The sequence below is a fragment of the Sciurus vulgaris genome (genome assembly GCF_902686455.1).
Source record: "Sciurus vulgaris genome assembly, chromosome: 10".
NCBI lineage: Eukaryota > Metazoa > Chordata > Mammalia > Rodentia > Sciuridae > Sciurus > Sciurus vulgaris.
Window position 1 is genome coordinate 100,021,904 of NC_136470.1, and position 23,275 is coordinate 100,045,178.

At 36.3% G+C, this 23,275-nt stretch overlaps 1 protein-coding gene and 1 long non-coding RNA gene across 2 annotated transcripts in view; both read left to right on the top strand.

The window, feature by feature from the left end:
• LOC306670514 overlaps window positions 1-23,275 on the top strand; it is a 1,027,288-nt gene that overhangs the window by 456,841 nt on the left and 547,172 nt on the right. The window lies entirely within an intron of this gene.
• SPATA16 (spermatogenesis associated 16) overlaps window positions 1-23,275 on the top strand; it is a gene marked incomplete at its 3' end in the record, with an annotated part of 281,791 nt that overhangs the window by 109,197 nt on the left and 149,319 nt on the right. The window contains exon 4 of the mRNA XM_079155144.1: window positions 21,405-21,494. Coding sequence (XP_079011270.1) covers window positions 21,405-21,494 — 90 coding nt within the window. The remainder of the gene's footprint in view (window positions 1-21,404; window positions 21,495-23,275) is intronic.

The window sequence follows — 23,275 nt, forward strand, 5'->3', positions numbered from 1 at the left end:
CAACTAAAAATATTATTTATAAATTAACCATTGGTATTATTATAGCAGCAGAAGCAGACTAAGCTATCATATAAGTGGAATCATATAGTATTTGTCTTTTTGCATGTGACTTATTTCTCTTAATATAATGTTCTGAAGATTCATCCTTGTCATATCACCTGGTTTGATTTTTGAGGCTAACATTCATTTTTATCTATATGCTACCTTGTGTTTCTCCATTTATCTGTCAGTGGATGCTTGGGTTGCTTCCACCTTCTAGTTATTGTGAACAATGCTGTGACAATCATGAAATACAGGTATTTCCTTTAAGACTCTGCTTTTGATTCTTTGGAGTCTATACCCAGAAGTAGAATTGCTGGGTCACATGGTGATTCTATTTTTAATATTGAGGAACTCTCATATTGCTTGTCTTAGAGGCTGCACCACTGTACATTTTCACAAATAATACACACAGTTTCTCCACATCTTGCCAACACTTGCTATTTTCTGTTTCTTTTTTTCCATAGTAGTTATTCTAATGTGTGTGAGACAGTATCTCGTTATGGTTTTAATTTTAACTTCCCTAGTGATTGGAAATGTTGAGCATATTTCATGTGCTTATTAGCCACTCATATACATTCTTTGGAAAAATATCCGTTATGATCTTTTGTCCAATTTAATTGGATTGTTCTGTTATTGTTGAGTCATAGGAGTTCCCTGTATATTCTGGATATTAACGCTTTATCATATATGTAGTTTGCAAATATATTCTCCCAGAATCTTCTCCATGGATTGCCTTTTTACTCTGTTTATAGTGCCTTTGAAGAACAAAAGATGTTAATGTTGATGTTATCTAATTTATCTATTTTGTTATTGTTGTTCCCTACAGTTGTTTTTGAATTTTAATCTTGTAAGTAGTCTATCAACTGCCTTAAACCTGTCCTAGGAAAGAACATAAATAGTAATATAACTATTCTTCCTTTAGTATTAAGCATCCTATCATTTTCCTATACCTTTTGTCCTTGTTATAAACTCTTTTTTATTAATAATATGAACGTAACTAAGACTACACATCTAAACAGAAGTTGTCTGGGAAAACATTGGGCCTTTGGTTTCGGGGGATTGGCTTATTTCACTTAGCATGATATTCTCCTACTCCATCCATTTACCTGCAAATGCCATAATTCATTTTATTCTTCTTTATGGCTGAATAATATTCCATTGTGTATATATACTACAGTTTCTTTATCCATTCATCCGTTGAAGGGATTATAGGTTGGTTCCACAATCTAGCTATTGTGAATTGAACTGCTATAAACATTGACATGGCTGCATTACTATAGTACGCCAATTTTAAGCCTTTGAGTATAAACCGGGGAGTGGGATAACTTGGTCAAAAAATAATTTAAAAAATAAATAAATAAATAAAAAATAAAAAATAAGAAGGGCTAAAAAAAAAAAAAGAAGAAGAAGTTGTCTGTGTGGGAAGACAATGTACTACCATGCAACTCCTGCATTTTGTGTGTCTTGGACCGATACACTGACTGGCCTTTGCTCCTGACTATCTTTTCAGAGATGGTTATATAACAAATAGCCTTGAAAGATAAGGCAGGTCAAATTACAGCCCCCATTAGAAAGTGAGGATAGTATTTCCCTCTAGAACGAAAGACAGGTTTTTTTCCAGCCCATTACAAAAGAGTCGCATTCCCTAAACTCAGGATTCCCCTCCTGTGATGCAACCTACTAAATGTGACAGTGTCACCTGGCATCACCATCTGGGAATGTGGCCCAGGGAAAGAGTGCAGGCAAAGACCAGTACTGAGAGCACTGCTACTCTATCAGGGGTTATGTCCTTTTTCTTAGACCCTGGGGACTCATGCCTTCTATCAGACTAAGACATCATGTAAGTGGAAGATGAAGCTATGTCAGGGAAGCTTGCTACACTTGCAAGTAGGGAAAATCTGAGACTCTTCACAGTGCTGAATAATGTATTATAAGGAATTTTTTAAATATACTTGAAAGTCATTTAGCCTAATCTCCCACTCAGTGAAAAATTTCTTCTACATGTCCTGACAGATGGCATTCTAAATATCACTTAAATGTTTCAATAAAAGGAAACTCTTCTCAAAGCTTGTTGCGTCATTGGTTATTAAGTCCCTCCTTATGTTGAGCTAAACTATTTGCAACTTCATAACTCTGGTATTTGCCTAACGTCATCTGGCATTACATAGACTAATTATTCTGTTTTCCACATGAAGTCCCTTGTATTTGCAAGTACTTACTGAGTTCTTAATATTATTTTATTATTTAAACATTTATTTTATTTCATATTCTACATACTCTTTATTTTCCAGGCCAATTAGGCATTCTAGACATGCTCAAATATGTTGATGATTCTTAGATATGCTCAGAACTATTGATGAATTCAAGAGTCTATATGGCTAAACCACAATTCAGAGAAAACAGCACTTATTTTTTGGGAACAATACCTTCTATTGATTTAACATAAAATTCTATGTACAGTTTTTGTAGCTCTATCATATTGCCATATCATATTTAGCTTGTGGTTAGTTAAAATATTCACTTTTCTACATGAGCAAACTAAGCCATGATCATAGTTGTAAATCTGATATTTTAAAATCCATACCATAAGCTTTTTATTTTTAACTAGTCCAGATTATTTTTGAATTTTGCTTCTGTCATTGTATTAGTTCCTGGTTGGGTGAAATTTATGCCATATGAAAATTTTATAGACATCCTTTCTACTTCTTAATCTTAGTCACTAATGGAATTAATGTCCTCAGAAAGGGGTAAGACAATGCCTTCTTTCATAATAACCCAGATTATACTTCAATTTCATCTAGTTGCAGTCTACTGGATGATGTTATTATCCGGCATGAATGTCACCATTTTTTTTCACAAGAACATCATACTTTGCTAAAATTCAAAATATTTTCATGTTCCTGACATACTCTATATTTAACATTTCTTTTTTTTTTTTTTTTTTTTTAAATTCAGCACTTTATTAGGAGATAAAGAAGGTTGTGGTTTCTGGAAGATGAATCAATTATTACTTTGCTAATGACCAAGCAAGATAAAGAGACTTAGACCTCTTTGCACAAATAAGAAATTTCTTTCCTGTTCCCTGATCTCATGGGAAGCTACAGCTCTAAGCCTGGGAAGTGAGGGCAAGCATTCCCTTTCATGGAGGCCCCTCCAAAATTCATGGTTTCTGGTGGGAAAGTGGAAGCAAAACACACCAAAGGGTTCCTGAAGATGGCAGGAGAGAGCTAGGCAGTGATTCCTAATCTCACAGCACAAAAAGGAGGCAGAGAAGGAGAAGCAGAATTGAGAGGTGGGTGACAAAATAAATGCTATAAGGCTGAATGTTACAAAGTCTGAGACCTAGAGAGACGTGAAGATTCATTACTGAGTGGAGAGTAAGTGTGGAGTTCCCCAACCCCAACCCAAACCACTGTGAGAGACGAGGGGTGCCAGCAGAGAGAGAAAGAGGGAGTGGAAAAAGCTGTAAAGCTCACTCATTTAAAAACGTTTGGAAAGGAAGACAAATGTCAAAGCATAACAGGAACAACAGTGTTGCTAAAACAGAGCAAACAACTTAAAACCAAATGTGAAAAGCTGAGCTGGGGGACCCTCAGACTAGTAGTCATCCCTTAAATGCTCAGACAGCTGCAAATTAAACCAGAGGGAAGTCCCCTGGTTAGAAGGGACTTCTAGAAGGATCACTACTAGCTAAAAGTCACTGAAACGCCCTCCCTCTCCCTCTTGTCATGAACAAGGGGAGTGGGGCAGACCTGTGTGGGGACGTGCCCCTATCCTAGTGCTCTGCTCAGCCTCCTTGACCCAGGCAAAGCCAGAAAGCCCTGTCCAGCTTCCATCAAACCCAGACAGTGATGGGGTAGCAAAGTAGCTTTGGCCCCAAGCAGAGGAAAGTGAATCCATCAGGACAGTACCAGTCACAACCACTGAAATGGTGGGAGTAGCATTGTGGGACGTGTAGGGACTGGCCCCCTCAATCATGGGACCAGACTGCAAGAAGCTGCCTGAAGACTCAGTGACATAGAGATTACTGGGTGGTGGCACCCATGGCAAAAGGCTTCTAGGGAAAGTTCTCTGAATATCCCAGGAAACTTAAGCAGAAGGCATCAGCAAATAGCCAAAGAGAGGTCAGTTAAGGCAGAAAATTGCCTGATCCAAGGAAATGGGAAGTGACTGCTCTCAGCCTTATCTGGCTCCCAGCCTGACTCATTGTTGCAACTGGCTAATGAAAGGGCATTGTTTGGACACTGGCTGGACCTTGCATCCATCATAATCAACAGATGGAATCAATGCCCACAATTCATAACCTGGGGCAGTAGAAACCAGATCCCAGCTGAACCATCTGAGTGAGTCCATCTACTACAGTACCCCAGAGAGCAGTGTCAGCCAGGGAAATACTTCTACACCACAGAACACCCACAGAAAATCCACAACTAGAGATCCTGGGTTCACCAACAGTTGCCAACATCTACACCATCATGAAGAGAATCCTGTAGAGGGGAGTAGGTACCTGGCAAACCAGAGCAATCATGGGGACACTCCAGAGCTGGGATCCTGAACTCCTGCACACAATAAAAACAACCAAACCACAACATTGCACCCTCTGAGCTGACAAACCAGAACTGGATGGCAGATGATCCATAGCAACTAGAGAATTGACTCCTATGCCCCAGAAACTCTGGAGGGATCCACAGTCAAAGAACAATGGGCATCTGCTAAATACCTAAACCCCAGTGAAGTCCAAACCAAGATTCAATAAGAAATTTCTTTGCCTTGGCATAGTTTATTATAAATAACTGTGCCAACTTCAGTTGTGTAAATAACTCTTTAACTTAATCAATAGTTGTTGCCTTACTAACCAACTCTGTACTTCAACCCTTTTCATCTAATGGTTTAAAGAATTAATTGGATTCAATCTTCCTATCTTTGTTTTCCTAGCTCTAGTTTTATGCTTGTTCCTCTAATTATTAATCCTCTTGCATTATCTGGTATTACCATCCATTTCTCCTTTCTGCATTGGTGTGAATTATTCCTTTTTTTATCTTTTTTCTCTTTCTTTCTGTCTCTCTTTTCCCTCTTATTTTTGCCTTATTTTTCTTCTCCCCACCCGAAGCCCTCATTTAAAGTTATAGCACTTACTAAATTTAATAACTACTTTTTTGATTTATTCCACAACTCTACTACAAGTTTATAACTGGATTTGAGGAACTGTGGAGAACAATATTGACAAGGCTTTTGTTTCTCATAAGGTTGAATTGTATGAGACTTGGCTCTGCAGTAATGATAGTAAATAGGGTTCAGTGACATCTCTCAATGTGTTGCTGATATTGGGATCAGCAGGGGTTACACATTTACTTAAAATATCAGTATCTGGATATTTGCCCAATCCAGGGCTCTTAAAAACTAACAAAGTAGAGCCTTGCTTGAAAAAAGTGATAACTATCCCAACAGATGGATGGACATACAAAAAATATGAAAAACAGGGAGGAAGCCATCACTCCAAACAGTCCATAATGTTCTAACAACTAACTCCATGGACAACACAGTGGAGAAAGTGTCAGAGAAAGAATCTAGAAAGTTCACAGTTAAAATGTTCTATGAGCTAAAAGAAGATGTAAGGAGTGAAACAGGAGAAAATACAGGAAGTAAAAAATCATTTCAATAAAGAGATAGAGATTCTGAAAAACAACCAAATGGAAATTCTGGAAATGAAAGACTCAATAGACCAAAAATTAAATGGAAATCATCACCAATAGATTAGACTACTCTGAAGACAGATTTCAGGCCACAAACCCAAAGTACATAATTTTGAAAATAAAGTTGATCATAGGTATTCAACTGAACCTGGTCATTTGTCTTTTGTCTCTGGGTAGGTGGTACCTCCTATGACTCTTCTGTAATAATGAATTTCAAAGCACACACACACAAAAAGATGTAAAGATACCATGAAGAAAATACTTTTAAAAATCTGGGATAACATCAAGATACTGAATTTAAGAATCATTGGGCTAGATGGAGGTTCTGAAATATATGCTAAAAGTATACACGATATTTTCAATATCAGAAAATTTTCAAACCTTAAAAATGAGATGGAAATTCAAATATAAGCCCCAAAATATACAAAATCAAACTAGACTCATTCCAAGACACATAATAAGGAAAATGCTTAACTTAAAAATAAGGATAGAATTTTAAAAGCTGCAAGAGAAAAAGGGCTGATCACATTTAGAGGTAAACCAATCCACATTTCAAATGTTTTCTCAACCCAGACCCTAAAAGTCAGGAGAGCTTGGAATAACATACACCAAGCTCTGAAAGAAAATGATTGCCAACCAAGATTAATATACCTAGCAAAATTAAGTTTCAAAGTTGAAGATAGAAACCTTCCATAATAAACAGAAGCTGAAAGAATTTATAACCAGAAAGCCTGCACTGCAAAGTGAAATATTTTGTGAATAAATGAAAATTTTAAATGAAAACCAGCATAGGGAGGAATTACAATAGAAGAATGGTCAATTAAAGGAGAATCAAGACTGCTGCTGTTGCCCAGAGATCTTTTCTCCCAGTGTGGCTGCCACCTACACCACTGCTGCTGACCCTGCAGCTGCCACCAAGAGGCCACCTGGAGGTCTTCTCTCTGGGTGATGCTGCCCCTGCAGCCACAGCCACACCACCACCACTGCCACTGTTCCACTACAGTTGCCACTGACCCACCCACCACTGCCACCAACTCCCCCCCCCCATTACTACACTGCCACCACCACCCAGAGGTCTGCTGCCAGGGAGACTCCAGGTTTGGTTGCACATGACTACATCCATCTTAGGATGCCAGCCAGGGCCTGGGGGACCAGGAGGCCAGTCAGGTTTGCCACCAATGCCATCTCAGGGCACAGCCACCTCTGTCTAGGGACTCTGGTCAGGACCTGGGGTCCAGTGTCAGGGCGCCTATAGGTTTGACTGCACCTGGAATCTTCCTGCTAGAAGTGCTGGTGGCTGCCTTTTTGCTGCTAATTCTTAGAGTCACTACCATGTGCAAGCATATCCCTGGTGGTCTCTGCAAATCAGAGCAGCACTGAGATCTTGGGACTACAATGTGGCTAAGCCTAGGTTATCTAAAGCCCAGATCCATGGGATAGTGACTGGGTCTGCGAGGATCAGCCTGGGCCTGGCAATCCCATGAGAAGTCAGAAACAGAGCTGAGAAACTTTTGAATGTTAACAGAGGCCTTCAATTTTCCATTGAGATTTATTTTATTTTATTTTATTATTTTCTAAAATCTCTACCATATTTGGAGCAAGGTATTTTTTTATACATCAGTTTGTGGAGGATAGTGATATATGAATGGTGTTTTGCAGTTTTGTTTCATTCTTATATTTTTAATTATTTTCTTTTTATGTATTCGTCCTCTCACTCTGTTTTCCTGGATTCTCTTTCTACCTTTTGTCCAACCAACAGTCAATCTCTGTCAGTTTCTCTTCACTCTTCCTGTGGATTTCTACTTCTAGCTTCTCTCTTCCTCACTCATGAGCATCACATCCTACACTACTTCTGTTCTCTTATTTCATACCATTTGAAATTGTAAACCCTTTCAGCAAATTTTCTGTTTATATTATATATTGTGATTGAATTCATCATTTCTCTTTATTTTGAGGAAACAGTTATTAGGTTTAAGCTATGTATTTATTAGGTTTAAGGCTATATATTGTTTACTCTGGGTACTGTTGATATTGGTCTCTCCCTTAAAAGCAAGGTACTGGACACCTTCAGGGACAATATAAGTCTACAGGATAGAAACTGTACTACCTCAGATGCATACTGCTAGAAAACACACAAACAACATGAAAAAGCAAGGGAACAAAGCATCCCAAACAAAACAAGATGCTCTAATAACAGAATCCACTGACAACACAGTAGAAGAAATGTCTGAGAAGGAGTTTTGAATATACATAAACTGATCTGTGGAGTAAAGGATGGCATAAAGAGTGAAATCAAGAGAAAATACAGGAAGTGAAAGATCACTTCAATAAAGAATTAGAGATTCTAAAAATAAAAACAAACAGAAATCCTCAAAATGAAGGAATCAATAAACCAAATTATAAATTCAATGGAAAGCATCACCAACAGACTAGACCACTTGGAAGATAGAATCAGGCAATGAAGACAAAATATATAATTTTGAAAATAAAGTTGACCAATGCAGAGAAGATGGTAAGAATACATGAACAGAACTTCCAAGAATAATCGAATAACATGAAAAGATCAAACTTAAGAATTATTGGGATGGATGAAGGAACAGAGATATAAATCAAAGGAATGCACAATATTTTAAATAACATAATATCAAAAAGTTTCCCAAATCTAAAGAATGAAATGGAAAATCAAATATAAGAGTCTTACAGGATCCCAAATGTACAATATCAGAGCAGACCCACATGAAGACATATAATGAGAATTACTAAAAAACATAATAAGGATACAGTCTTAAAGACCATGAGGAAAAAAAAATCACATATAGGGGAAAACCAATTTGGATCTCAGTTGATTTCTCAATCCAGAACCTCAACTATTTCAGGAGGTCCTGAAATAGTATATTTCATGCTCTGAAAGAAAATAGATGCTAACCAAGAATTTTATATCCAGCAAAATTAAGTTTCAGATTTGAACTGAAATAAAAACCTTCTATGATTAAAAAAAGTTAAAATGCACAACTAGAAATCCTGCACTACAGAACATTCTCAACAAAATAGTACATGAGGATGAAGTGAAAAAAAAAATAACATGAAAATCAGTAAAGGGAGGAACTACACTAAAGGAATAGTCAATCAAAGGAAAAACTAAGTAAAATTAAAAACAAGAAATAAACCAAAATGATCAGGAATGCAAATCATATCTCGATAATAACTTTGAATGTTTACAGCCTAAACTCATCAATCAAAAGACACAGACTGACAGAATGAACTGAAAAACAAGACCCAACTATATGCTATCTCCAAGAGACTCATCTCAGAGGGAAAGATCCACAGACTGAAGGTGACAGGATGGGAAAAAAAACACATCACTCTTACGGACTGAGTAAACAAGCAGGGGTTCCCATCCTCATTTCAGAAAAAGTGGACTTCAAATTAATCAAAAGGGACAAAGACAGACATTTCATACCACTTAAGGGAATTATATATCAACATGACATAGAAACATTTAAGATACCAAGTTTTAGTGAGGGTGCAGAGCAACTGGAATTCTCACACACTGCTGGTCAGAATTAAGAATACTGAAGTAAGTTTAGTAAGAAGCTTAGCGATTTCTTACAAATTAAAAGTGCTTACCACAGAGCTCAACATTCTCACTTCACATATTTCCCACAACAAATTAAACTTATATCAAGAGACTTGTACATGAATATTCGCAGCAACATTATTCATAATGACCACCAACAGAAAAACCTGAATGTTCATAAATTGGTGAGTGATTAAACAAATTTGGGGGGGCTAGTCAAGAGGGCAGACTAGAGTGTGACTGCATCTCCAGTCGCTCCAGACCCAGGATTCAAGAAGGGGAGGCATTGAGAGACTCGGACTAAAATAGAGCCTCGTGGTGAGTCTCCCCCACCCGGTGAAGCGCTGCCCTGGCGGCAGGCCCAGATTCGGGTGGCTTATTAGAGTAGGGCAGAGCAGCTAGAGTCCTCCCCAGGGGGCTCTGTGCACCCCAGCGGTGGGTTCTCCCACAGGGCCAGATTCTCCAGCATCTCGGAGCAGGCCCCCCAGTGAGAGCCTTTCTGCACAGAACCAAACTTCAATTCTCTGAACCAGGGCGGTGAGTTCCTGCCCGCAGGTTGCTTCAGGGACCAGGACAGGGCAGCCAGGGACTTCCCCAAGCAGTCCGCAGCCCAGCCCCCTCCGGCGGGAAGCATCTTTCCAGGCTAGCTTCTCAGAGCAGACCACCCAGTGAGAGCTTTTCCACACAGAGCCAGCCACAAGTCCCCAAGCCAGCCATGACCTCCGGCCTTCAAGCAGCAACTGGGACCAGGGCAAGGCAGCCAGAGACCTCTCCAGGAGGACCTGCCCCCCGGCTGCAGGCTTTTTCCACGGGGCGATCCAAGATGGCAGACTAGAGGGTGACTGCATCTCCAGTCGCTCCAGAACCCAGGATTCAAGAAGGGGAGGCATTGAGAGACTCTGACTAAAATAGAGCCTCGGGGTGAGTCTCCCCCACGCGGTGAAGCGCTGCCCGGGTGACAGGCCAATATTCGGGTGGCTTACTAGAGTAGGGCAGAGCAGCTAGAGTCCTCCCCAGGCGGCCATGTGCACTCCAGCGGTGGGCTCATCCCACAGGGCCAGATTCTCCAGCATCTCGGAGCAGCCCCCAGTGAGAGCCTTTCTGCACAGAACCAAGCTTCAATTCCCTGAACCAGGGCGGCGAGTTCCTGCCCACAGGTTGCTTCAGGGACCAGGACACGGCAGCCAGGGACTTCTCCAAGCAGCCCACAGCCCAGCCCCCTCCGGCGGGAAGTGCCTTTCCAGGCTACCTTCTCGAAGCAGACCCCCCAGTGAGAGCCTTTCCACACAGAGCCAGCTCCAAGTCCTGGAACCAGTAGAGGACTAGGGGCAGCTTTCCTTGGAAGCACTGCATTATCAAGTTACTCCAAGACTTCAGGTTACTGAAAGCAGGAAGGTGATACACTGGAAATCTACAGGGACAATATAAACCAATAGAAGAATTTTCCAATATCACAAAGTCCCACTGAAATCTGACCAATATGAGAAAACAAGGGAAAAAATGTCCCAAACAAACCTAGATACTATATCAATAAAACCCAATGACAGCACACCAGAAGAAATGTACGAAAGGGAGTTCAGAATGTACATAATTAAAACAATCAGGGAAGCAAATGAGGAGATGAAAGAGCAAATGAAGGCATTAAATGATCGCACCAATCAACAGTTAAAGGAGCAAATACAGGAAGCAAGAAATCATTTCAATAAAGAGATAGAGATATTGAAAAAAAACCAAACAGAAATCTTTGAAATGAAGAAAACAACAAACCAAGTTAAAAACCCCATAGAAAGCATAACCAATAGGATAGAACACCTGGAAGATAGAACCTCAGATATTGAAGAAAAAATATTCAATCTTGAAAACAAAGTTGACCAAACAGAAAAGATGGTAAGAAATCATGAACAGAATCTACAAGAATTATGGGATATCATGAAAAGGCCAAATTAAGAATTATTGGGATAGAGGAAGGCTTAGAGAAACAAACCAAAGGAATGAACAATCAATTCAATGAAATAATTTCAGAAAATTTCCCAAATCTGAAGAATGAAATGGAAACCCACGTACAAGAGGCTTATAGGACTCCAACTATACAAAATTACAACAGACCCACACCAAGGCACATTATTATGAAAATACCTAACATACAAAATAAAGTAGGATTTTAAAGGCCACGAGAGAAAGAATCAAATTACATTCAGGGGGAAACCAATAAGAATATCAGCAGATTTTTCAATCCAGACCCTAAAAGCTACAAGGGCCTGCAACAATATTTACCAAGCCCTGAAAGAAAATGGATGCCAACCAAGAATCTAATACCCAGCAAAACTTACTTTCAGATTTGACGATGAAATAAGATCCTTCCATGATAAACAAAAGCTAAAGGAATTTACAAAAAGAAAGCCAGCATTGCAGAACATTCTCAGCAAAATATTCCATGAGGAAGAGATGAAAAAAAATGATGCAAATCAGCAACGGGAGGAACTAGCCTAAAGGAATAGCAAAATAAAGGAGAAACCAAATCATATCAAAAAACAAAACATGAGTCAAATGACTGGGAATATAAATCATATCACAATAATAACCCTGAATGTTAATGGCCTGAACTCATCAATCAAAAGACATAGACTGGCAGAATGGATTAAAAAGAAAAATCCAACAATTTGCTGCCTGCAAGAGACTCATCTCATAGAAAGAGATACACATAGACTAAAGGTGAAAGGATGGGAAAAAACATACCATGCACACGGACACAGCAAAAAAGCTGGAGTATCCATCCTCATTTCAGATAATGTGGACTTCAAGCCAAAACTAGTCAGAAGGGATAAAGAAGGACATTACATACTGCTTAAGGGAAGCATAAATCAGCAAGACATAACAATCATAAACATCTACGCCCAGAACATCGGCTCATCCATGTAAGTCAAACAAATCCTTCTCAATTCCAGAAATCAAATAGACAACAACACAATAATACTAGGTGATTTTAACTCACCTCTGTCACCTCTGGATAGATCGTCCAAACAAAATTTGAACAAAGAAACCATAGATCTCAATAACACAATCAACAATTTAGACTGAACCGACTTATATAGAACATACCATCCAACAAAGAAGGAATACGCTTTCTTCTCAGCAGCACATGGATCCTTCTATAAAATAGACCATGTCTTATGCCACAAACCTACTGTTAGCAAATACAAGAAGATAGAGATACTACCTTGTACTCTATCAGATCATAATGGATTGAAATTAGAAATAAATGACAGAATAAAAAACAGAAACTTCTCCAATAACTGGAGATTAAATAATACACTATTATATGATGAATGGATAACAGAAGACATCAGGAGGGAAATTAAAAAATTCTTAGAAGTAAACGAGAACAAAGACACATCATATCAAAATCTTTGGGACACTATGAAAGCAGTACGTAAAGGAGGATTTATTTCATGGGGTGCATTCAACAAAAGAAGTAGAAATCAACAAATAAACGACTTAACACTATAGTTCAAAGCCCTAGAAAAAGAAGAGCAGACCAACACCAAAAGTAGTAGAAGACAGGAAATAGTTAAAATCAGAGCCGAAATCAACAAAATTGAAACAAAAGAAACAATCGGAAAAATTAACAAAATAAATAGTTGGTTCTTTGAAAAAATAAACAAAATTGATAAACCCTTAGCCACGCTAACAAAGAGAAAGAGGGAGAAAACTCAAATTACTAAAATTCAGAATGAACAAGGAAATATCACAACAGACACGAGTGTAATACAAAACATAATTAGAAGCTATTTTAAAAATCTATACTCCAACAAAACAGAAAACCTCAAAGACATCAACAAGTTTCTAGAGACATATGAATTACCTAAACTGAACCAGGAGGACATACACAACTTAAATAAATCAATTTCAAGCAATGAAATAGCAGAGGTCATCAAAAGCCTACCAAACAAAGAAAAGTCCGGGACCAGAGGGTTCTCTGCCGAGTTCTACAAAACCTTTAAAGAAGAGCTCATTCCAATACTCCTCAAAGTATTCCATAAAATAGAAGAGGAGGGAACCCTCCCAAACTCATTCTATGAAGCCAATATCACCCTGATACCTAACCAGACAGAGACACATCAAGCAAAGAAAATTTCAGACTAATATCCTTAATGAACATCGATGTAAAAATTCTCAACAAAATTTTAGCAAATCGCATACAAAAATATATTAAAAAGAGAGTGCATCACGATCAAGCAGGTTTTATCCCAGGGATGCAATTGGTTCAACATCCAGAAATCAATAAATGTCATTCACCATATCAACAGACTAAAAGTTAAGAATCACATGATTATTTCAATAGATGCAGAAAAAGCATTTGATAAAATACAGCATCCCTTCATGCTCAAAACACTAGAGATAATTGGGGTTGTGGGAACATTCCTTAACATTGTAAAGGCCATCTACGCTAAGCCCATGGCCAATATCATTCTACATGGTGAAAAACTGAAAGCATTCCCCCAAAAAACTGGAACAAGACAGGGATGCCCTCTTTCACCCCTTCTATTCAATATCGTTCTTGAGACTATAGCCAGAGCAATTAGACAAACCAAAGAAATTAAAGGGATACAAATTGGAAAAGAGGAACTCAAACTATCCCTGTTCACTGATGACATTATAATATATTTAGAGGAACCTGGAAATTCCACCAGAAAACTCTTAGAACTCATAAGTGAATTCAGTGAAGTACCAGGTTACAAGATCAATGCTCACAAATCCAATGCATATTATACATAAGTGATGAATCTTCAGAAAGAGAAATTAGGAAAACTACACCATTCACAGTAGCATCGAAAAAAATAAAATACTTGGGAATCAATCTCACAAAAGAGGTGAATGACCTCTATGATGAGAACTACAGAACAGTAAAGAAAGAAATTAAAGAAAACCTTAGAAGATGGAAAGATCTCCCATGTTCTTGGATAGGCAGAATTAATATTGTCAAAATGGCCATACTACCTAAAGTGCTATACAGATTCAATGCAATTCCAATTAAAATCCCAATGATGTACCTTACAGAAATAGAGCAAGCAATCATGAAATTCATCTGGAAGAATAAGAAACCCAGAATACCTAAAGCAATCCTCAGCAGAAAGAGCGAAGCAGGGGGTATCGAAATACCAGATCTTCAACTCTATTACAAAGTAATAGTAACAAAAACAGCATGGTATTGGTACCAAAATGGACAGGTAGATCAATGGTACAGAATAGAGGACATGGACACAAACCCAAATAAATACAATTTTCTCATACTAGACAAAGGTGCCAAAAATATGCAATGAGAAAAGTCAGCCTGTTCAACAAATGGTGCTGGGAAAACTGGAAATCCATATGCAACAGAATGAAACTAAACCCCTATCTCTCACCCTGCCCAAAAATCAATTCAAAATGGATCAAGGACCTTGGAATCAGACCAGAGTCCCTGCATCTTATAGAAGAAGAAGTAGGTCCAAACCTTCAACTTGTTGGCTTTGGATCAGACTTCCTTAACAGGACTCCCATAGCACAAGAAATAAAAGCTAGAATCAACAACTGGGATAGATTCAAACTAAAAAGCTTTCTCTCAGCAAAGGAAACTATCAGTAATGTGAAGAGAGAGCCTACAGAGTGGAAGAAAATCTTTGCCACTCATACTTCACGTAGAGTGCTAATTTCCAGAATCTATAAAGAACTCAAAAAACTCTACACCAAGAATACAAATAACCCAATCAACAAATGGGCTAAGGAAATGAACAGACACTTCACAGAAGAAGATGTACAAGCAATCAACAGATATATGAAAAAATGTTCAACATCTCTAGTAATAAGAGAAATGCAAATCAAAACTACCCTAAGATTTCATCTCACCCCAATTAGAATGGCAATTATCAAGAACATAAGCAACAATAGGTATTGTTGATGATATGGGGAAAAAGTTACACTCATACATTGCTGGTGGGGTTGCAAATTAGTGCAGCCACTCTGGAAAGCAGTATGGAGATTCCTCAGAAAGCTTGGAATGGAACCACCATTTGACCCAGCTATCCCACTCCTTGGCCTATACCCAAAGGACTTAAAATCAGCATACTACAGAGAAACAGCCACATCAATGTTCATAGCTGCTCAATTCACCATCGCCAGATTATGGAACCAACCCAGATGCCCTTCAGTTGATGAATGGATAAAGAGACTGTGGTATATACATACAATGGAATATTACTCCGCCATGAAGAATGATAAAATTATGGCATTTGCAGGCAAATGGATGAAATTGGAGGATATAATGCTAAGTGAGATAAGCCAATCTCAAAAAACTAAAGGATGAATGATCTCGCTGATGAGCCGATGAGGACATATAATGGGGGGTAGGAGGGGTTAGCGTTATGGTTAGTGTTAGGTTTAGGGTTTGGGATAAGGAGGGGGTAAGAATGGTGGAAGGAAGGACTGTATAGAGGGAAAAGAGGGGTGGGAGGGTTGGGGGGAAGGGGAAAAAATAACAGAATGAATCAAACAACATTGCCCTATGTATATTTATGATTTTTAATTAAAATAAATAAATTTAAAAAAAAACAAATTTTGGGATACACAAATAATTTAAAATTCAACAATAAAGGGAGCAAACTATTAATATATGTGAATATGGATGAATCTCAAATATATTATGCCAGTGAAAGTTAAGTACTATGTGATTCCATTTATACAACATTCTGGATAAGGTAATTAAAGGTACTTAAGACTGGAGAGAAAAACTATAATCAGAATAAAATATACTCTGTCATTCTTGAGGATATGGTGAAAGCTAAAAATTAGTAAAATAAAATTCAAAGCTCTTAATATTTTCTTTAGGAAGAAAACATAAATTTTCCACATATTGAAAATAAAAGAAATAAATTACACAGACAGTGAAAAAGGTTAAATAAGTACAGTTGACCCTCTGTTTTCATGGGTTCTACATCCATGACTTCAACCAACTTCAGATAGAAAATAATAAAGAAAAAAATTGCTTCTGTACTGAACATACGCATAACTTTCTTGTCATAATTCCCTAAACAGGGACGTACAACAAATCTTTTTGTATAACATTTCATATTGTATTAGCAATTTTTATTAGCAATAAAGACATGATTTAAGAAGTATGGGAGAATTCTCATAGGTTATTTTGAAAAACTATAGTATTTTATATAAGGATTTGAATATCACAGATTTTAGTGTCAACAGGAATTTTGGAACCAATTCTCCAGGGATACCAGGGGATGACTATCTAAAAGTGGAAATGAGTATTGAAAAACAAAACAATTGAATTTATAGATAAATCTAAAATCTGTTTGACTAAAAATATCAATAAAGTCTAAATACTTGGCAGTTCAATTTTGGTACAATATTTTATAAGAACCACATACAAAGAAAACTACTTGCATGCTAGTAGTTTTATTAACTGTGGTTTTGTTTTATAATTAACTTCCTTACTCATTGATTTTAATATTTCACTTATTGTTTTTTAAGCTTTTTTTGAATGAGTCATCAGTCTAATTCATTTCTATAAAAGGTCAAAAGACAGAGTCCACAAGATTATTTTGGTAAATTCAAAGACATTTGAAAAAAAATTTTTTTCTCATAACCTCTCTTTGAAATAATAATAGAAAGTTATTTCTGTTTTTCTCAAATTCATTTATAATCATAAATATCATTGAAATACTGAAGCACTCCTAGATACCCTATTTATTTAAATTCTTTTAAAAATATATATCCTATGCAGTATGGAAAGAAAATTAAATATTAATATTGAAAAGCAGTAACCAAACATAAAGATTTACAGATAATGTGAATAAAACTGTGATTGTGATATTGTTACATCAATATAAAATATATTTGTTAACATAGAAATCTAAATACCACCAGTAAAAAGTCAGGAAATATACTCCATTTATGTATGATTTATCAAAATGCATAAATGCATTCTATTGTCATGGATAACTAATTAAAACAAAAATAAATCAGGAAATATAATGGAATAAATTCCATGCTTATTATGCATATATATAATATATTTGGTTGTTCTCAAACTTCAGTGTGCCTACAGATCACTTAAAGATCTTTTAAAATGTAGATTCAGTAGGTTTAAAGTGAGAATCAAGATTTTACATATCTAAAAATCTCTTTGGTGCTGATTTTGATAATTCTTTGAGTGGTACATATATTGATATATTACATAGGTATGTGTATATGTGTGCATAGACATACATTCTCATGCATAACTTTAAAACTTAAGAATTAACAATAAATTAGAAATTTTTCTACTCTTTAAAGGTGAATGATTAAAATATTACTGAGAGACATTAAAGAATAAGTAAAGAAAAATGTCACATTTCTGAGTTGGAAGACAATAGTATAAAAATATCTATTCTTCCTATTTAATCTAAGATCTTTAGTTTAGCATCAATTTAAAAAACACTAAATAATGTCTCTGTAATTTACAGAAACAGATTATAAAGTTAATGAGGAAGAATAAATATGCCATGTTAGCTTGCATGTTTTTTCACAAAGAGAACGTTAGACAGTTCTTTCCCTTCCAGAAATTAAAATGTACTGTAAATTAAAAACAAGACAGTTTTAGCCCAGCACAGTGGTGTATGCCTATAAGACTAGCATCTGGGAAGGCCAAGTCAGAGGAACACAAATTCAAAGACAACCTTAGCAACTTAGTGAGAAAGACCCTGTTTCAAAATAAAAAATAAAAAAGATTGGGGATATGGCTAAGTGGTTAAGCACCCCTGGGTTAAATCCCCAGTACAGAAAACAAAAAACAAAGAAACAAAAAAACAAACAAACAAAAAAAACAGTTTCAACTAGAGAAATAGAAATAGACATATTGAAAGCACAGAATACAAGATCCAGTCATAGACTTAAATGTGCATGTGAGTTTAGATAAGAAAAAAGTGGCAAGTGGCATATGATTTCACTGAAAGAAGGATAAAATTATCTGACAAGTGAATTGGGAAATCTGGGAAAATTACTGAAATAGACTTACTAACATCACTGTTTTACAAACCTAGAACTTAATAAAACAAGCATAAATCCAACACATCAAATTATGTGAACTGTAATATAAAGATAAAACTTAAAGAATCCATAAATAGAAATCATAAAAAGCAAAACTTATACTATACATTAGAAATTGATTAAAAATAAACTTTTATCTCTTACAAAATTTATTATTGTACACAATCCCATTCTCTTAAAATGGGTCTAATCAACTGAGTGAGTAATGATTTGTCTGTTACAAACACCAACTCCATTCCTTTGACAAAAATTCCATGGCTTCTGTAACTTAGCTATTCTCCCTAACATGGTTCTTGGTTTTGACCAAAAGCTTTATCAGCATAGCTAAATCAGATTTATTTCCTCTGTGATAAAATCAAACTAATCAGCACAGAGACCTCTCTCTGATTACAATTATAGTTGTTGTTGTTTTTAACTGTAGCCCCAGCAAGATTGTCCATGTTGATCATAGAGGGGCCTCCTGCATCTCCTCAAATGACAAATGATTAGGAACTTTTTAAAGAACAAATCATCATTTTTCTCTATAAGTTGCATACAAAATATGTCTTTAAAAAGGATATTCCATTTTTAAAAGCATCAATAAGATGATAAAAGTGTGAAATCTAGGTTGTACAATCACCATTAGCATTTGCTTGCCAAATGTCTAATAAGGGCATAGAATAAACACACAGTTAATAGTGCAATAACTGTAAGAGAATAAAAAATAATAGATTACCAGATGTTACACTTCTTTAAAGATTTCTAATTATTCTTTTATAACTTCACTTTCAGGGTAGAGACTGGGACTGGTTCTTCTTTGGGTCCTTCTTATGAAGGTTCTAGGCAGGTGGCATCATGATCAAAAAACTATTCTAACAGTAGGAATCATGCCCTATGTTTGTATTTCTTCATCAAATAGGGATCTTGATGACAATCGCTTTTTCCCAATTTTAATCCTTTTAAAAAATCTTATTGAAACAATTTCCACGTCAATTCTTACTACCCACCAAAAAACTCTTCTATCTACATCCAAAGTCACTTTGATGTCTCTTTTTAAAGATTTTCCCTTTCTACTACTCCTGTTCACAGCATGCCATTCTTTTCTCCAATCCAATCAATTTTTGTCAAAAGAACTTATTTGGCACTGCAATATCTTGGAAAGTAGTTTATCAAAACCAGAATATTTTCTTATGTGTCAAGAGATACTCAAGTCTAGAAACATTCATTCATTAAGGATTGTGTCCCATCACGTTTGTAAATGCTTAATAAATATGCATAAATGAATGAATGATGATAAAGTGGAGAGAATTAGTTTTGATGTGAAAGAAACAATTTTGATAGGAATCAGAAAACCCAGGTCCCGGTCAGAACACTAATCTTAGTCATGTTCGCTTGCTTTTATAAGTTTGTTTTCACATGGAATAAAATATGTAAACATAGTTTTTAAATATACTTTTTTCTAAATAAATAGAAAGTATCAGTGGTAGATATTTGTAGTTTTACATTGACATCAAAATAACCATGTGATCATTTTTAAATTCCTGCATCTTAGAACTCACCAAAGGAAATGACATATATTCTTAGGGGATTAATGTGCTAATTTTCACAAATTATTAGCCAGGCAGTTCAGCAAAACCTCATTAACTCAGACCCCTGTGATTTGGAATTCATTACAAGAGATGCAGTAAGGTATGATACAGACCTTTGTGGCTAAAGACGGAAACACAAACTTGAAATAACTCTTCAACTAATTATGTATGGTTTTAGAAATTTCCCTTAAACTCTCTGGCTTGGGTTTGTTTTTAAAGTGAGTTAAATTATACAATCAATCTACTTCATCCCCATATAATTCTATAATTCTTCATGAGCCAGATAGATTTTTTCCATTTTTGTCTTTTCATAAGAAATGTTTCTGAGAATGGAATTATTTTAGTCTGCAAGTTTTTTAACCCAAATTTCATGAATGACTCTGAAGGGGTCTCATGAGTTCCCTAAAGTTGGGCAAATTTTGCATGCATCTTTTTGGACAGAGGTTTATATCTTCCATCTGACTATCAAAAAGTTCTGTGCACCTTTCAAAAAAAAAAAAAAACAAAACAAAAGAAACAAGAACAACTTACATCAATAATAAACCAATTCTAAGTAATTATCAGCTTGCAATAATAACAGACTCACAGAATATTACTTGTGATCCTATATCATTTCTGTAACATTTTGAACCACACATCTCTAAGCTACATTCCAAATCTTTACCAACTTACTATTCCCAGTTGATGGGGTACAGAGTGCACCTATCTAGTTCACATCATTATATGGAATGCCTTGAACAGTGCCTATCCATCGTAGTCTTTCAAGGAAACAAGAAGGAAAATGTCCACCAGTTTATTTCTAGGGAGGGAAAGGCAGCTGAGGAGTGGCCATTATCTCATCCACATTTGGACTGAGATTCCAGAACTCCAGGAAATAATGGAAGAGTCAGCAGGCAAGGATGGACAGATCATCTTATCTATAAGTTAAGCCTTATAATGTCAGTCAAGAAAAAGGGCGCAAAGCGAGGTGGGATTTTGCCAGTTCATGCCACTACATCATCCGGCAAGGGTAAGACACAAAACCTAATTGGCATGTCACCCAAGTTGCTGTTCATTTCTTTCCATTGAAATTCAGCAGTCAACAACCTCCTCTTTTATTAAAAGTAGACTTATCATAAATAACCTATGAGTTTTACCTGATTTATTAACATAAGCAAATAAAGTAGCATGTCTTATATGTAATATAGGTTGAATTAAAATTCTTTGTCATTATCAGAACTACAGAAGATATTCAGTAGTATAAAGTTGCTTATATGACACAATTTGCTTTTCACTAATGCTTATTTGTCTTAATTAACAATTACAGAGAGGGATTCATTCATTAGTCTTTTTTAAAATAATATGTAAAAATGAATGATTGAATGAATGTGATTTGATTCCTCTATACTTCTGGTAATTGTCTTTTAAAAACCTAATCATGTTTGCATTTCTTCTTTCTTTTGACAGGAGCATTGTTCTAAACCCAGCCTATTTTCGAAATCATCTTCGTCAAGCAACAGTGTTTAGATGTCTGGAGAGATATTCAGAAGCAGCCCGGTATGTTTGTTATAACTTTGTGAAGATTTATTTGAAGTTAAATTAAATTTTGTTCTCAGATTCTGGTAATAGCATAAGAGAACTTTCCATTTCTCTCATGGAATATGATTTTACCCAAATTATTGTCTTATAAATGTCAAACCACCAATTATTGACTATCTTTTTCTTTAATTAAAGCTATTTCTTGTTCATAGCTCTTAGCAAAATTCAAACTTTCCAGTCATGAGGTCACTGACAATGATGGGAAAACTTGCACAGATAGTAGAAATGAACTTGACCTCTTGCTCTGGAGAACATTCCTGGTCCAGATTGTAATGACACAATTCTGTGACTCTTGTGTTCTGAAGTTGAAATCCAGTCACATGGAAAGGATCCCAGAAGTCCATTTCTAGAGGAAGTGACATCAATTAGGTAATACCAAGGGTTGTTAGTATTGCTTCTTGGATCCCAATGTGTTCTCAAAAGAAGCCCAGTGAAGCAGCTCCTAACAGTCTCATCTCCAGAACCTAGGCTATGGCAAAGAATGACAAGAGTTAAATAACAGCCTCAATGCTGCCCTGTGAATTCCTTCTCACCTGTGACAACCAAGGCTTTTTTCTTTTTTTTTTTTTTTTCCCTGCTCCCAGGTCAAGCTCATCACAACAGAATCCTATTCTCGAAGAGTTTTTCCCATCTCTCAATGTATAGAATGCTGTTCTTACTCCATTTTACCAGTCTGGGAATTCAGTCTGAAAAAAATGAGTAGTTTCTAGATTTACACCAAACACAAATCCTTAGGATAAATCTATTGTTAAGAGGAATGGGGTGACTAGGCTGCAGGTAGCCACTGTCTCTAGAACATTTAAAATACCATTTTCTCTGAAACTGAAAACAGGAGTCAAAGTGGAAAAAAATCATTCCATAAAATTGTTACCATGAGGTTGACATGACTTCCTTTTGTGTAAGATGGTTCCAGGAATTGCCTGAACTCAATCAAACATTGGATATGAAAGACAGTGAATCCCAACTGCTGTCATTTTGCAGTCAAACAACCTGTAGGGCACATCATCTTTTTACCTGTCGCTATCATTCTTTTTTGCATGCCCTTTTCCCCATACTATTTCTTGAATGTGTTTTTCCCCGTGTACTCACATAGGACTTCTTTCTACTTTTTATTTTCTCCAACAAATTGTCCCAGTGGCTTACTTTCTACCCATACACTTTTCCTAACTGTGGGAATGAGAGTGAAATTAAGAGATGATAATAAGCATTCTTCTGTCCCACATTTCAAAAAAGGGATTTTTTTATAAAGGTCATTAGCTACAAACAAAGCCAGTAGCAAGACTCAGCATAAAAAGAAAACAGTCATCTGCAAAATAGCTTTCTTTAAGAGGTTGTTTACTAACGTGCCTCGAATCCAACCAAAAGATCAATAGAAGACTAGATACACCTTCACACCTAGAGCCCAATTAATAGAAAAACTGTTAATGGTATACTCCTGCAGACTTGAAAGAACACATGGTTATATATTCAGGATTTTTGGAGGATTTTTAAACTGAAGGAGAAATTAGAAATTCTGGGAGAATTTATCCTATGGAAATTGGCAAATGCTACAAATCCAGGCTTCATTATTTGTTTATAGAAGACCTGAGTGCTTGCAAACCATTGGCTATAACTTTATTGCACCAATCCCGATTGTCTGAACCAAAGTGGTAACAAATTATTTATGGGTCCTAAAACAGACAAGCAACAAGAAATAGAAATTAGGAATTTGTTAGTATTTTCCACCTAACATAGGTACT